The 17,646-nt window shown below is 44.1% G+C and overlaps 1 protein-coding gene across 2 annotated transcripts in view; it reads right to left on the bottom strand.

Annotated features, from left to right (window-relative positions):
- BICD2 (BICD cargo adaptor 2) overlaps positions 1 to 17,275 on the bottom strand; it is a 98,204-nt gene extending 80,929 nt beyond the window's left edge. Inside the window, exon 1 of one of the 2 annotated variants that reach the window (XM_030501279.1) lies at positions 16,833 to 17,275. In XM_030501279.1, coding sequence (XP_030357139.1) covers positions 16,833 to 17,072 — 240 coding nt within the window. In that variant the 5' untranslated portion in view covers positions 17,073 to 17,275. The remainder of the gene's footprint in view (positions 1 to 16,832) is intronic. The other variant, XM_030501280.1, reaches the window with a different exon arrangement.
- Positions 17,276 to 17,646: the final 371 nt, after the last annotated feature.

Raw genomic sequence — 17,646 nt, 5'->3', positions numbered from 1 at the left:
CACAAGAGGAAGGTTAAAAATCCAGCCTGTGCAATGTAGAGCATTCACATGCACAAAGAAACCAAGTGCTGGGCTGTTCTTGTTAGCTCTGGCAATCTTTTACAAGTAAAACCTAGCTTTAGAACCTCATTAAACCAAGAGGCAATGGAACAAAACTCAGATCTGCATAAACTCCGCATCTTGTGGAGGCTCCATTCCCTTGTACAGCAGTGCCCACTGAAGATTAAGGCCACATTCTTCATACAAAGCCTGATATTATGTGCAGTAAGACAAAGCTAACACATGACGAACACAGCATGGTTCTAGGCAGTAAAAGGGGAGCCCAGGGCAAGAGAAGTACTTTCAAATTAATAACTTTCTATGGAGATGACCCTGCCACAGAGAACAATGATAATAAGATGAGAAAATACACTCCTTGTGAAGCACACATAGAAATACAGTGTCAGCTTTCATGCTATTTCAGGCCTATTGTAAGTACAAGACCGGATGGTTGTGAAACAACAAACCCACACTGATCAAGTAGAGGCTTGGTAAACTACGGGGTCCATAAATACTTTCAGGCCAGTTCTCACAATTCTCAGAGCCAAGACCTTAGAAGTGAACAGATGCCTCGCAGGGGCTTCACCAGCCCCGGATGAGCCAAATTCCAAGAGAGGTTCCCCAGCTGCAGTCCCACAGGCTGAGGAGCATGAAAGGAATGAATGCCTTACTATGCTCCCCGCAAACCCTAACAATAGGGAGGTCAGAGGGAACATCAGACCAATTTTGATGTTAACAAGCTTTGTGTCACGTTAAAAGGGTCCATTTGCTTCAGTCCCAAGAACTTATTTACATTTTAGGGTGCCTGGCTACACAGGCTAGATTAGAACAACCAGCCACAAACCATTATAGTACCTAATGTAAATCCACACAGCTTCCATTTTATGCAGATATACCTGCAGGTTATCAGCAGCTCCCTGTCAACACGTTTCTTACTGGACTCCAGTTGTTTGGCTTCTACCTGTTTCCAAGTTCAATGAGTAGAGGCAACAAGAAATCTACTGAGACATTTCTCTTCTTTGTCTCCTTCCACAGAGAGGGTAAGATCAAGCTGATTTGTAAGTAAGTCCTTGGATGAAGCTTGTCTTAAACATGAACTGCTGTGAAAGCTATGCTCTCCCTACCCTAGACATATGCATGAGAGACTGAAATACAGAACATTTTGATAGGAAAGTTTTCCTCCAAATTTACAGGCCAGATGATGTTCAAGTCCACTGTCCCAGCAGCCCTGACACTAACCCTACACACTAAGAAGCTCTCTCATCTTCCTAAAAACCTCTCAAAATTCAGAAAGGAGGAGCTAATAACAAACTAAGATACACACGTCAAGCCTCATTCTACTGGCCATGGACAGTCCCAGGTACAGTGTCCCTCCAATTCACCATGGCACTTGCCTCCACTGGGGACCCAAGAGGACAGAAAAGTATAATGGCTCACTCGTGTCAAAACTAATCCTGAAATACAGGGTTTTTACCATCCCAGAACCCTAGAGAAGTTAAAGGTGACCATAATTCATGCACACCATTCTAGGAGTTAAATAGCAGTTCGTAAGGATACGGGGTAGGCTGATGTCACACAGAGGGGTGAAAGGAGGGCTTCAAAACTCCTGAACATGAGAGTGATTAGTAGGATCACTGCAAAAAAACCTAAGTGTGGGAATAAAACTATAAAGCCTGCAAAAGGCCTGATGCTGACAGAAGACAACGCATCTCAGCATTCCTTTCCCAAGAGGTAATGCTGCAAGCGTTACAGCAGGCAACATTCCTTCATCCCTCTTGAAATCCAGTCAAACTGCTAACATATCTCACATGTTCCTCTCGCTAAAATCTAGATTCAGCTACTCAATTTTTCAGCAAGTATTCACTGCCTAAACATAGCTGGAAGAGGGGAATCATAAAATTGAGTTCAAACTTCAGAACTGTATCCCAAACTACAGGGCATATAATAAAGCACACATGTAAGCAGCAGGATAGCAAAAAAAAGGAGAATAGTTGAGACTGGAAGGGACCTCTGATGATCACCTAGTCCAACTTCCCTGCTTAAAGCACAGTCGCCTACAGCAGGTTGTTCAGGACACTGTCCAGTTGGGTTTTGAATGCCCCCAAAGATGGAGGCCCCATAACCTATCAGCAAATAGAAAATAAGAAAATAAGTTAAACATGGCACATTGTGCTTGTGGTTACTGATGTATGTGCTATGGTTCACTCCCTAGTTTTTATGTGCTTTTCTGAAGCAACCCAAATACACGAGAGGCAGGAGCTAAACAACTCCACATCTGGATTTGTTCCAAGTGACTCAAACATGCTCTTAATGTCTACGATTACTGAAAGATCTTAGAACAAGACTCCACTGTAACCAGTGGGGGAGGGGCAAAATGTTTTAAAGCACCACTACTCCCCAAACACTGCTGTAATTTAGCCCGTTAAGCGCAAGCTGTCTCATTTCCCAGGGATTATTTTGGATAATTTGGCTTCAGCCCACCTTTAAATAGCTTCTTGAATTGGACTCACAGTAGAGATCACAGGCTGCATTCATGCAAAAGAAAGTACTAATTACCCCCAAATAAGGACTTGGGGGTGTTGGGTGACAAGAAGCTGCCCATGACCCGGCTGTGTGCGCTTGAGCCCAGAACCCCTCCATGTGCTGGGCTGCACCCCAAGAGCAAGAGCAGCAGGTCAGGGAGGGGATTCTCCTCCTCTGCTGCACCCTGGGAAGACCCCCCCTGCAGTCCTGATCCAGCTCTGGTGCAACAACACCAGAGGGATGTGGAGCTGTTGGAGCAAGGCCAGAGGAGGCCACGGAGCTGCTGCGAGGGCTGGAGCAGCTCTGCTCTGGAGCCAGGCTGAGAGAGCTGGGCTGGTTCAGCCTGGACATGAGAAGGCTCCTGAAGGGGAGACCTTAGAGCAGCTCCAGCGCCTAAAGGAGCTACAGGAAACCTGGAGAGGGGCTTTGGACAAGGGCCTGTAGGGACAAGGGGGAATGGCTTTTGCCTGCCAGAGAGGACATTGAGATGAGCTCTTAGGCACAAGCTCTTCCCTGTGAGGGTGCTGAGGTGCTGGCACAGGGTGCCCAGAGAAGCTGTGGCTGCCCCATCCCTGGCAGTGTTCAAGGCCATGTTGGACACAGGGGCTTGGAGCAACCTGCTCTAGTGGAAGGTGTCCCTGCCTGTGGCAGGGGGGTGGAACTGGATGAGCTTTAAGGTCCCTTCCAACACAAACCAGTCTGGGAATCTGTAATTGTAAAAGAAGAAACTTACAAAAATAGCTGCCTTGTATTTTGCCTATTGTTTCTCAGCCAAATGTGGCTACAGGGAAGCTGCTGACAAAGCTTCAGGTGGAAGCTAGCAGATGTTACATTCGAACCATCAAACTGCACCCAAGAGCTCGAAGAATCTAGTGCATACTCACACATTCCTACAGTTCCTAATCAGCATGTCCTAAACCCTTTCCACCCATCCCAGCCTGAAACCATTGCAAGGCAAATCTCACTTGTTCTCATGCAGAAAGTACTGTCTCTCAACGCAGTTTGTAAGTCAGCTACAGGCCATTGTGTGTGGCAGCTTCCCAGTGCTCTATTCTCTCTTGCAGTGCCCACCATCACAGCACCCAGCATGCTCACCCCAGATAAACCACCACTTGATCAAGAAAAGACACACAAGCAGCAAGCTATTAACATGCAAATCTGCTGTAAGATCATCATCAGCTCTCCACCACTGACAAACTTATCAGTCACGCGAAGACAAACTTTCATTTGAAGTTGGCTGGTATTTGGATTGTCACAAGGGAGACAGACAACTTGTCTGGACATTACTTGTCCCAAGGCAAAACAGCATTCCTTCCCTGCTAACTATGCTTCAGTCGAAGGCCAAGACTTACCATTTTCTTTTTAAGCCAATTGTGCGAATACTTGTACACCTGCCATTGCTAAAATATTAACATAGTGAATATACAAATTACCATGTAATGTTTACCTACATATATAAACCATGCAAGACGAAACATGACATATGTGCACAACTAAAAGCAAGGGTTACACATAGTAATCGCTAACATTTTGAGGAAAATGACAGGCTTGTGACAGATTAGTGATGTTAAATTTCAAATAAAACTAATGTTTTTTATGTTATCTAAGACTCCACTTTTGACGACCTTTTGGTAAAAATCCTTCCAGAACAGAAAAAGGAGAAATTTTATAAAGGTTATGTAAATTACTCTGCTCTCCAACTGCAGTGATTTCACAATCAGCAACAGAGACACAACAGAACCAAAGCTGTGGATTTATCGAGAAACATACAGACCCAAGACAGACAGGAGGCTGGAGATGGTTGCGGTCTATTAAATCCAGCAGCTGGAGTTTCTCTTGGTTCCTGTGGGCAGCTCGAACCCACTTGCCACCCGCCCAGGTGTCCAATCTGCTGAGTTCACATTATCCCCAGCCTCAGAGACTCCCTTTCAAGTCCATCAAGACTGTAACTCTCGAGCATACAATACATAACAGGCAGGAGGGTGTGAGAAACAGTTCTTTTGAGAAAAGAACTAAAAAAAACCTGTTGTCCTTTCCATGTATTCCATTTTATCTTTCTGAAGAAACTTTAAGACCAAACTGACATGTAATTAGGAGATTGAATTCAGCAACTGTCATCAGAAGGGATTTGAACAAAATGGACAAACCTTCACGCATGGAATGCTTCTAGGAGCCAGAAAATGGGAGAGGCACCTCTACAACTTCACAACTCATTATTGGGAAAGATGCCTTCAAAAATGCTTTCACGGATCCAATGGAACTCTCCAGGAAAGCGTATTTGGAAAGCAGACAGAGGGCCCGTGGGGGTGGGGGGAGTGGAAGGTGTCTGACAACGCTGCAACATCCTCCACCACCACAGGTCTACGAAGGGAAGGAGGTTTCTGTGGAATGCTGTGCTTGGACAGGCCTGGGGCATGTAAACAAAGACTGAAAGTTGCAAGCTCAGTCCTAGCTCATACCACAGTTTTGCTCTCCTTACCCCTTCCCCCACACAACTGGCAGCTGCCAAGATCTACTTAAGAGAACGATTTACACACCCTTTCATTATATATATATATATAAAAAAAAGTTAGTGATCATAAGCATTTTTCAAAATACATTCTTAAAAAGAGCTGCAGGTTGAAGATATTTTTTTCTTGTATTTAGCTGTTGTATGCAAAAAACCAAAGAACAGCTCTTTCAGTCTTCCCATAATGCTGGAAGTTGCCAGACATGCATGTGTATACACAGAAAGTAAGGAATAAAAATACAAGTAGCTGCCTCATGCTGCAAGATACTCGATACACATCTATGCTTCATTAACTTCCAGTGTAATATAGAAACCTTCATTGTGTTAGCTGTGTGTTGTGGGGAAATTTGTGTTTACAATTAGGTTTGATATGTTCAAAGAGATTTCTCAATGCAGTTCACGAAGGTCACATTAAATTAGCCGAGTCCATCCATTCAGTGTTTAATTGCCTGTACTGTAGCACACGAGAGAGAAAGTGCTAATCTCATGGACTGTATATAAGGTAATTTTATCAATAATTGTTTAAATACATTAAGTTTTACTTGAAAACAGATTTCTGGAATTTCAGAATGTAGCTCATTTCTCAACAAGGGTAACAAGATGAAAAATTCAGAATTAAAGAAGGAATGAATGTCAAATTAAGATTAAACTTCAGTAGTAAAGCGTAAAATCTAAAATCCCTTTCCTTCAATTTACTTTATCACAAATTTTAACGAGGGAAACATCCTCAGTAAGGAAACTTGTGATGCTTTAAACCAAGGATACAAGGGGACTGTTTAAAAGCTAAGTCTGCTGTTTCAAAAAGCAAATAGCTATTCTAATTCCAAGAGGTTTTTGGCCGCTGGAGGGTTCCTTCCACTAGTTTATTTAAAACAGCTGTGCTCACAAAACAGCCATTCCCATTTCCTGCCCATAAAACATTCCTAACCCATTTAAAATAAAGGAGGGAGAAAAACAAGACAAAAATCTGGTGCTGCAACTGCAGAACTAAATCCAAGTATTCATGAGGGTGTCTCACTGAACTTCCCAGCTCCAGCGCCTACTCTCCGAAGCAATGCTAGCACGTCATTTTCCTGTTGTGGGGGAAGAAAGGTCATCGCAGTCCTGGCCTTTAGGTTTCAGGGCCGTCTGCGTTCCCATTAAATCTCCCATTTGTAAGTAATTAGAGCACAACAGACTACATTTTTCTGCTGTTTTTAGAAAAGCTGCAACTAAGGCTCTTTAAACACACAAGCCTTAACCCACATTAAATTCACAGCGGCTACAGAGTTCTGGGCATGGTTTTATGCATGCATTTGTTTATATTGGGGGCTCAGGAATACAAACATCTGTACAAGGTCACACTCAATTAACACCTCAGACGTGCACATACATACATACATGAGTATCAGAGGTCTTAAATTATTTGGCGTTTAAAATACAACTACTGCAGTCCAGGAGAGGAGGAGGGGAAACACAGGAGCAGTTCAGGTGCTTTCTAGCCTCTGTGGGTGCACAAAAGAAACAAGTCAACCAATTATCAATTCCTCCTTCCTCTGGCCTTACTTCAAAAAACTGTAGGTATGATTATTGGTTTTTAAAGGCTCAATTCTTGGCATTCAAGACTGGCAACACTGCCAATAAACAGGCAGTGCACGAAGCCAAGATTTTGTCTACGAAAAGCTGTATTTGAGGCTAGAGGGGCAGCTTTCTCACATACGTCTCCCCTGAACAGGTCTGCTGCACAAGGGCACATATCTCACCACATCTTGTGTGAGCCCAGTACACAGAAGGATTTAATGAGGATTTAATGTTTTCCCAAGTTCCTCTCACTTCAATTAGTTTTTCTGGCAAGCTTGTCATAACTCACCTATGAAATAAAGTGATATGAGGCCGCTCTCTGTTCCTACTGAAGTCCCAGAGGATCTCATCACAACTGAATCATCAGCTTTTAGAGGAATCTTAGAAATGAGGGAAAGTAAGTAACTAGTCTGCCCTTGTCAGCTCCTTGTAACCTTTGCAGTTGACATGAGGAGACAGGTAAGTGCCTTCCTGCCCACCTGAAATGGTTTTGATCACAAAAATACAAGCAGGAAAAGACCATTATATCCTACCACAAGCAGACTGAGAAAATCAGAAACGTTTGCCAAAACCAATGACACGAAAATTAGAGAAGTTTGGATTTAAAGTAAAATTCTTATTAAAGATAGACAAGGAAAGAAATTGCAAGACAAGACCAAAAATAAGCCCAGTGTAATGTCTGAAATTGCAATCTTCTCCTTCCCATCAGGAAAAAAAAGCCTCCACAAAGAAGGCCTAATAAACCTGCCATGGCAAGGGGATTTTCCAACTTAACAAAATGTTCTGGTTTTCATGCACTTGAAGTTAACTCATTCACACTATTTAAATGCAGATTTTCTGTAGCTCTGTAGTATGCTAAAGATCCCACTTTCACATTAGGCTTACTTCTTATGTACACATAAAACAGATTTTTACATGACAGGACAAAACTCATCTCAAAAACCAATCAGCCATTAAAATTTAAAAACAACCATCTGTATTGTTATGAAAGACCAGAAAGCTGGCCAACAAAAGCTAGAGCAGTCAGATTTATTTAAGATCACAAAGCTTAGCACTCAATTATAATTCGGAGAAAAGAAAATCTGTGTATTTTTCTAGAGAGCAAGGCCAGAACAAAGCCTTCTTACGGGTACAAATACTTCAAAGGATGCACAAAGGTTTGCATTTTCTTATATGTTTCATCACAATGCAGATTCTTCTTTAAAACCCTCTGCATACCACCACAGTTATAAGACGATGAAGAACATCCCAGTACTGCTGAGCAACAGAATAAAAGCCATTGCCAAACGTGTAAATTGGATTTTACAATGAGAAATATACAAGACTGAAGCCACAAAAGTTTGAGGAGGAAAAAAAGAATTGTGTGAAAGAATAGGTATTTGATGAAGGGCAAAATGGCACCTCTTGTTATAGGTCAAGTCTCACATTATAGCTGTTAAATTATGCACATTTATACAAAATTTGAAAGGGACAAATGAAAATTTGAGCTGAAAATTAATAGATTAATCCCTGTTCCTCACTTCAAGAGAAATTATTTATGTGAAACATGATTACCTGATCAGAGAAAACCACAAAATAATTACATACCAAATGCTTGAAAATGCATTCTCTATTTTCTAGCATCTTCTAGCATCATCTATCTTCCTAGTATCATACTGTTGAAAAGTTTCATTCACAGCTACTGGCAGTGCACCCGCTGCCAAGCTCTAGAAAGAACTAGTGGGCTGGGCTAGGTTACAGACATGTCACAATATTTAGCCACACCAAATCCCTCCCAGAAAACATACTCAGCCTTGTGTGCAGGGAGTGCAAAAAAATTTCTTTAACTTTAGAGTCATCTGTTCATGCAACAGAACAAGCACCAAACAAACATCATCCATCGATCATTTCAAAACAAAAGGATTCTGAATGTTGAAAGAGACTAAAATGTCTGTGCACAGGAAGCAGTGAAACTTGTTTGGTTTTGGCAGGTTAGATGGCAGTTCAAGTGTCCTTTTAGTTTGTAGCAATACTGAAGAAATAAGTTTATACATCCATTAGGCTAATACAGTTCTCTGCCTTGGAACCAGAGCTGAACTACAGAACCAGTTCTGTTCAACATTGACAGACAGGACATGCAGAGAGCCTTCCTAATGAAGTCCGTTGTAATGAATTTACCATGATACTGCTTCACTGCCTACAGCCAATATCCAGGCTGCATGTTTGCAGCAATTAAGGGGTGAAAACAAAAGATTTAAGGAGACAAAGCAGTGTGGCATATGCCACAGCACAGTGCAGCACACCACGAGGCACACCATTTGTTTTAGTGAGAGCTGTACGCAGCCACTCCCCAGCCCAAGTGCCTAACACAGCCACAGCAATGCAGAGAAACCAAGACCATCCCCACACTGCACTTCAGTTTGGGCCGAACATTCCCAATTAGACCCATGACCACACACATAGACCCCAGAGCCAAGCTGTTTTCTGTGTGGACCCCTGCTTCCCTAGAGCCCCAGGGGCAAACCATCCTGTTTTATGGGCAAGACAGACCACAGCTCTTAGCAGACTCTTCAGGTAGGTCCCATCTACCCACTTCAAAGTGACGCCTGTCTGCAGGCGAGTGGACGGATGTTGGCTCACTTCATCCAGAGCAGTCATGGGAAAAGAGGAGGGGAAGGAAAGCAGGAGGTGGAAGATGGGAAAAATATGGAAAAATTCACAGTTCTGCAGCTACTACACTTAAAACTTCAGCTATTCCCCAAAATGGAGGCTGCTGCATTCGTTTGGATTGCAGTTTATTTATGTCGCTTGCCCCTGCTAAGGTTTTGTAGATCATATTTCCAACCCACTTATATTCCTCTGTTGCTGGGTTACCAGAACTGAACAAACAATTCTCTGCAGCCGGCCAAAAGCAGAGAAAGCAAGCAAACTAATGCTTGGAGGAAGCGTCACCCTCTGGAAGTCATCTTATGGCCCCATACTCCTCCAGATTAGTCACAACCTCACAGACAGTAGAGCAAAAGAGGAAATGGTGAATCCATTAACTCTGGGGCAGCACACAGACCAGAGAACTGCTATTCCCATCCACTCGCCCGCCTCTTAGGGAAACCAGGCAATTTTCCACATCATTAGAATTTTCTTTCAGATTAGAAGAAAAATGGTCCTAAATTCAAAGTATAAATTGTGCATTAAGAGCCCAGAAACTAGCGAGTGCGTTCCAGCAGATGTTCAAATGACAAGTAAGAATTGTGATTTGAGTAAACTGTGGGTATCACCACAGCAGAGCTGCACAAAAACCCCATGTGACAAAACATCGATGACTGTAGGTTTGAGACTTTCAGTTTCCAGGCAGCATGTCTACCACACCAGGGCTGCACAAACTTCGGCTCCAGGGATGTAGGAATACACAGTTGCCACTTGCAGAGCTGTGCCTATCAGAACCCCTCTAGGTTCACACAAGCCCTCAGCAATATCGCTTTGAAATAATCTTAACCCTGTGGCACCTGTGGAGATGGACTGCCAGCATGCAGAATCACAGAACAGTTCAGAGTGGAAGGGACCCTCAAGGCTCATCTAGTCCAACCCCCCCTGCAATGAGCAGGGACATCTTCAACTAGATCAGGTTGCCCAGAACCACATCCACCCTGGCCTTGAATGTGTCCAGGGATGGTGCATTCGCCACCTCTCTGGGCAACCTGTACCAGGATTTTACCACCCTCATTCTAAACCATTTTTTCCTCACATCCAGCCTGAATCTCCTTTCGTTTGAAACTGTCACCCCTCATGCTATCACAACAGGCCCTGCTAAAAAGTCTTTCTCCATCTTTCTTATAGGCCCCTTTTAAGTACTGAAAGGCTGCAATAAGGTCTCCTCGGAGCCTTCACCAGGTTGAACAACCTCAAGCCTCTCAGCCTTTCCTCAAAGGAGAAGTGTTCCATCCCTCAAATAGTTACTCCAGTGTTTCTTCTGCCCAGACTGCCTGTCCCCTGGCGCTGACCCTGTCACCTTGTCTCTGAACACCCTGGCAGCCCTCCAGCCCACATGCAGAGCCTCAGCTCTCAACTGTCCCCATCTGGGACTGTGCACTGAATGATGCCAAATGCAAGTCTCTAACAAGAACAGTTTATCTGGGTAAAGAGAAAAAGTGTTGCAAGAGAGACTACATCCCAATAGAGACCCCTACCATAACTGCCAGCCTGTCAATAATGCTGCTGCCACAGCAGCAACCCAAGACTGCTAAATCCCAGCAGTCATATGAGGTGGATCCACGCACACTGCACAGACTGTGGGGTTTGGATTATTCAGGCAGCAGTTTAATGGTCAAGCTCAGCAGCAAAACTAGGTTGGGATGCTCCTCTCATTACCTGCTGCTGCAACACATTCGTTGTGACATGGTACCTGCACACACCTCTGAAACCCAAATCTAGGAATGACCTAACTTGAAAGCAAGAAATTTGCTAACAAAAAAAGAAAAAAAAAAACCAAACCACCACCAAAAAAAAAAAAAAAAAAAAAAAAATAATTTGGTTCGGTTCCACAGCACAGTTCACTCTATCCCCTCCACCAGGACAGCGAACACCCAGCACTATGTAGTAAATGGCACTACTGCTGCTAAACTTTTGTTTCATGAACCTTGGGTTTAATCTAATGTAGAAAATTAGAAACAAATTATCTAATATTTGGTGAAGGGTCAGGGACAGCCTCATTCTGGGCTAAGGCACATCACACACAAGCATCACAAAACAGAAGTAAATATAATGTTTCACCAAGACCCAGCTCTCAACTGAGACTACAGCAGCTTAGAGAAAACCACTAGTCTGAAAACATGGGGGGTTTTAACAATTTAAGTCACGCAAATATTTATGGATGTTATATTACATAAGGTGTAGTGAATTTTATCAGAAAAAGCCCAATAATTCAGCAATTTCACAAGAACATAATTTGAAATCATCACTTTAAGAATATAATTGTGCAGATTTTTAAGAAAGGCAGTTCAAGCAACACTGGCAAAGAGAATGAAGTTAACAACATGAAGCCTTACAGATTACTATTTCTAGTACAGCAGGAAAAACTGGAATGTTTAACTTCTCAGATTTTCTTTTTTCCAAAAGAAGGATATATAAGTAAAGTAGCTTTTCCAAAACACAGTACTAAGGGTCTTTACCACTGCAGACATCAGATTAAATTACAGGTGGCTCTATTCTTAATGTACACCAACTATGACTCACCAAAATATAAGAACCTTAGTTTACATGGGAGTATTTTACTTACCTCAACCAGTTTCCTGTCTTATTCTACACTAGACACAGCAATTCTCCTCTCTTCTTACATTTGAGCTGCAGCAGGTGCGAGGGTCCAAGTAACATTGCCATTAAATCCACAAGACAGGTTCACAGAAGTATAACTATTTTCCATTAGTATGTGAAAACTGGTATCAGTTCCCCAATATCAATTTGTAGTTGTACTTTGCTTAGTCTAGATTTACACGTGTCTAACCAGAATTAAATTGTATTTAACAAAAAACCCCAAAACAAAACAAAACAAAAAAAACCCCACCAAAAAAACCCCAAAAACCACCAAACACAAAAAAACCCAACACACTTCCTTTTGTTTTAACAGCACTGGAAGATTAGAGGTAATCTCAAACGTCATTAAGGTCCTTCCCTTTCAGCAGGAATCAATATTACATCTGAATGTTTATTAGGAGGAGGCTGCAGAGGTGTACCTGAGGCCTTAGAGCTACTGAACATCATTATTTACTATGACTGAATGGAAAGACAGTCAATCCAGCACTGAACTATGAGCACAGAGGATTTAATCCCAGGATTTTATATAGATATATTTATATATATAAAGTGCCTATCACCATATTGATAAACATTCTTTGGAACCACTCAGAGGCAGATGTAAGAACACAAGTCAGCCTGGTCCTACCTCAGCACTTCTGTTTCCAAAAAGAAGCCACAAGACTTTGCTGCCAGCCTGCCTCGCAGCAGCCAGCATAACACTGGCTTGTTATGAGACTCTAGCCCAGCCATTTTTACCCTCTTTGCCCTTATGTTCCTACACACAAAATGAGCACAGCAATACAGCAGCACAATTGGTAAAATGTTTTGAAATTAGATAAACGCAGTAAGGAAAAATCACTGCTACTTTTGAAGGTGCACAGTGAAAACGTTAAACCAGTCTGGATGATGTATTACATATCCAAGTAACTGTTACATATTTAAGTGAATTAAGCAAAATAAAACTTCTGTCAGTGACCACAGATACTGTACACTCCACCTGAGCAGTAGCAGTACACTTAAATAAACCGCACAAATATTACAGCCCGGAACATATCACCTCAGCTGCATAATACACCCACTTTGGCTTAACCAGAAATGAAGCAGCAAGGTGTTATTTGAATGTTTTCTGTCAAAGACAGCTTCCAAGTCTACCAGGAATCCTCTAGACAGAATTCACGTCGTGGCATAAAGTCAGTACACGATCCTTATAGGCAAAAAAACCAGAAACAAGAGCCACTGTCATCCTACAGATCATTGCTGGCCCTCCTTATAAGCCTCCCCCCTCTCCTCCGCCCCCCTTTGAAACAATATATAAACCATATACATCACATTAACTGCGATGCACTGACAGATGCTTTTATACTTTAAGGACAGCCACAGTCTATTTGCATACTTTTATGTTATTACAGAACTAAGTAATTCATAACATAACACCCATGTTTTCCAAAGGATTTAAATGCAAGTCTATGACTACCAATACAACGTAACTACTTAATCAGAAAGGAGCTTTGGACAGCAGCCAGTTTCATAACTGAGCTAATAGTTATCAATCTAACTGATGTCTCAAAAGCAACTCAAAAGTACTGAGCGAAGCAGATAATCCCTTATGCAAGTTAACCTTCCATGCCACATTCCCCTACAAATCGTCAGGAACACAAATAATTGAACCCCCAGACAATCAATTTTGTGGGCTGGAGCACACAAAGAGCCAATTCTACGTGTCTTCAACAGCTCAGACAGGTCAGAAGCTCTATAATTTACACAATTAGCACCACTGCAGACAAAGGCTCCCAAATGACTTACTAGCTGAACACAGCCTACAGAAACAACTCTTCATTACTACATCTCCTAGAACGGAAAAAACAGCAGTAAAAATTATACGTATACAATGTGATGTTTCCTCACTCCAAGAAAGCCAGTATCTTATTCCTTTGAGTTAGGGAACACATCTATAATGTTTAATAAAAGTTTGAAATCAATTCCCTTTTACAAAAGCAAAGGTGGGACTCAAGATAACCAGTAAGTTTCTCTGGGGAGATGGTTTGTATTTAAATTTAGTTCTCTCAAATTAAAATGATAGAAGAAATGCAGCACAAATTACCATAAAAGATCTGAGATCAAGTCACCACACAAAGCAGATAAAGGGACAAACTCAAGAGAGTCGACAATTTATCAAGGACCATGACTAAAGAGAGGTTGGTGTGGAGCCTCAGTGCAAGACAGAACAGCTCCCCAGCTTCACCAGGAGGACTTGAATTGCAAACACTGGGAATACACGGACATCTTTATAAAATGGCGTACAGCTCTGAGGATGCCATCTGCACTTACCAAAGTGATAAAACTGTGGAGGTTAAGGCTATGACATTCTGCCACAGTCAGGGATGTGGGACAGGTAGGAGAACCTGACCAGAATGCTATGAAAGATCTGATGACTGTAGCAGAACAGCCTGTACTTTCAACAAATTATATTACAAAGTTCCCAAAGTGGGAGCCCATTTACCTACAGTATGAACAGGGCCATGATATGGGATGCGTTATAACATTAAATAAAGTATAACCAAACCTACGACACCCAGCAGCGCAAGAAACTTCTCTGTGTGCCTGCAGAACACTTGGCATAACACGGCCTTGTGCTACTGAGGTCTCCAGATAGAGTAGAACAGAATAAAACAAGATCTATAGAGACTATAATTGCTGTATTTTAAAAGCCTGCATGAAGTCGCAGTTAAGAAGCAAGAGAAGGAAAGCATCCCTGTCCTAGTCTGACATGCTACCATTAATCCCCTGCCTTCCCAAGAACAACCTCGGGTAACCCCAGATGGAGTCCCTTTAGGTTGGAGCTTGACATGTGGCAAGTCTCGTATGCAACACTCCTCTAGCTGTGCCTGTGAAAAGCAAGAGGTTGCATAAGCAGCAAAGAAGACAAACTCCTCTTCTGACAGCACGCTTCATGTATCTGCTAAAGGTTTAAAAGATCTAATGCAGACCAGATTCTTCCACAGCATTCCAAGAAAGCTAGACGAGCAATGCTTTTTCCCTGCGTAGGCTAGCTAGCAGAGTCTTCAAGCTGTTCCCAGAATTGTTTGCCTCCCAGGTTTTGACTTAATTACGACAGGACATGCACACACAAAGCAAAACCTTCAGAATGTTAAAAGCAAAAAGAAGTGAATCATTGCTAATACTGCCATTTTCTTAACCCCCCCCCTATTTTTTTTAATATCTTTTACAAGCTTCTGAAGTGTTGCTGCCCTATAAGAATGAAAAGAAGTTGTCTTCAAGCCTTTTTCTGTGCTGAATGAGGTTCACCTCTCAATGCCATGTTTCCCATCCAACCTACCGAATGGGCTTACTGACTTTTCTTTCCCGTTAGCACAACTTTATTGCTCTCATCTTCTTTTCAAGACTGCCTCTGCCCTTGACTTTCACATAGCATCTCTGCTACTGTATGCTGCTGTAACCGTGTTGGTCTCACATGGCTTTAGTTATAGCGCTACATCAGTTCAGCTTGCATGTTTAGTTAACAAGTTTATAGACATGTAATTCAAAGTAATTAACCTCTTTTGCTTATGCTCGTGTAACATAATAAAAGCAGAATAAAGCTTTATTTACAAGACCAAAAGACACTCAGGAAGCAAAGGCTTTCAGATTTAGTTGAATTTGTACAAGTCAGTTTAAAACTCTCCCTTTGAAATAGTGTAGTTTGATGTTACTTCAAATCCATTGCCAACTGAATGAGCTATACTAAAGAGCCATTAGATAAAATTTACATCAGTCAAGTAAATTCAAATACATTCATCTCTTAGGCTCTATCAGATCTTCTGCAATTAAGGCAAGGCCTAAATCAGTTGAAAAGCAGCACAGCATTTGCCTGCACAGAAGCAATCATCAAAATAACCAAGGTACAGGCAGACAAACAAGTTCCTATGGGCCATGCTATGTAGCAGACTGGCAGGGGATCAGCTATGCTCTCATAAGGAGAGCTAACCATGCGTCTATAAATGCTGAGAAGTCCATTCCATTCTGCACAGGCTCTTCCTGAGGCACCACTGTTCTGTATTCTACACCTGCACAACACCTTGCATGAGAAAAGCTTTTGTGCCAGCTGACCTAAGAAAACAGAATTTCTCCTGGCAAACCTTACTCCACTGCACAGATTAGAGCTGAAGTTTCCTTAATATATATATATATTAAAAAAAACAAAACAAAACAATAAAACCCACCAACGACAACATGGAACTCCACCAGAAGAAAGCTGTGGACTAAAGCCCGCTATATTATTTTTGTGGTGGTCCGCAGTAAGGGAGTTACTGACACCAACGCAGGATTCCTCCCTCCACACAAAAGCCTCCAGAGGGTCCCGGTCCCGGCCCCGCTCCCGCCCGCTCGGTCCCCGCTCCGAGGAGCGGCCGGTGCCGGCAGCCACCGCCCGGGGAGCGCCGCTTCGCCGGGGGCGGCCGAGAGCCTCCTTCCTCTCCTGGCTGCGGCTGCGAAGCCGACCTGCCACCAAAGCCTGAGGCAAGACAGGACGGGAAGAGACATAAAAGCATTTACACGCTTCCCTCACAAGTTCCCCCGGCACAAGACAGGAGGTTAGAGACAGAAACAGCTTCCCCCCCCGCCCCCCTTTATTTTTTCCCTTTCCTGGTCTGAAAATTAATTGTCTCCAAGAGCTGTCATCTTGGGGAACGGTTTGACTGCGCAGCCGGCAGCAAGACTGAGGCCTGCTCGCCCTCCTCCGAACTCTGCCGGCAGCCCCGACTCTCCGACTGCCCCACCGCAGCCCCGGGGCCCCTCAGCCCACCGCCCCGGGCTCCGCTGACGGTGACCTGCCCCGTTTCCATCTTCCCCCAACCGCCTTCGCCTCCTTTATCCGCAGTGCCAGGCTCGCCCCGCAGGGCAGGCACCTACCCCCGGGTCCCCGCCGCCGCCTCACCTCCTTTAGCTGCTCCATTTCGGTGCGGATGGTCTCGTACTCCAGCTCCAGCTCCTCGTACTGCTGCTTCAACTGCTGCTTCTCCTCCAGTACGGCCAACCCGTACTCCGCCGCCTGGATCTTCTCCCGGGTGGTCTCGCCCAGCTCCTGGAACAGCCGCTTGATCTCGCTCCGCAGCCACTCGGGCTCCGATTCCATCACTAGCCTGGAGTATTCCTCTTCCTCCATGGCCAACGACATATCGACGGGGGCGGCCGCCAGCTCCCAGCCGGCTCGGCCAGCGGGCAGGCCAGAAAGCGAACACACAGCCCGTGTGCCGCTCTTAGCAGCGCCGCGGCCCGCGCACAGCCATGGCGCGGCCCGCTCGGGCTGCCATCCACGGGCGTAGCGCCGCCACTGCGATGCTCGCCCCAAGCGCCGACCGCAGTGAAATCATTCAAAAGGAACGGCAGGCCCGGCGCCCCGCAGCACGCTGGGAGTTGTAGTCCGTCGGGCGGTGCGTCCAGCAGGGTGGCAGTATGCATCGACTACAACTCCCAGCGTGCACAACGACGGGTGGTGGCGGCAGCGGGAAAGGAGAGCGGCTCCTGCCGGGCGTCGGCGGCTGTGCCCGCTGAGTGGTGCGGGCGCAGCGCTACGCCGGGGAGCAGGTCCGTCGGGATGGCTGAATATCGTCCTGAACGGGCTCACCCGTCAGCCACGGCATCGAAAATTAACCCTAAGGCAGCCCAAGGGAGAGCGCAGCAGAAAATGTACCCCCACGCACACATCCCCGGCGCGGGCTCCTCGCTGACGACTGCTTGCAGGATGGTAC

This window comes from Strigops habroptila, chromosome 11 (genome assembly GCF_004027225.2).
Source record: "Strigops habroptila isolate Jane chromosome 11, bStrHab1.2.pri, whole genome shotgun sequence".
Taxonomy (NCBI): Eukaryota; Metazoa; Chordata; class Aves; order Psittaciformes; family Psittacidae; genus Strigops; species Strigops habroptila.
The sequence above is the reverse complement of the archived record's forward strand: the minus strand, read 5'-3'. Positions and strand labels throughout refer to the sequence as shown.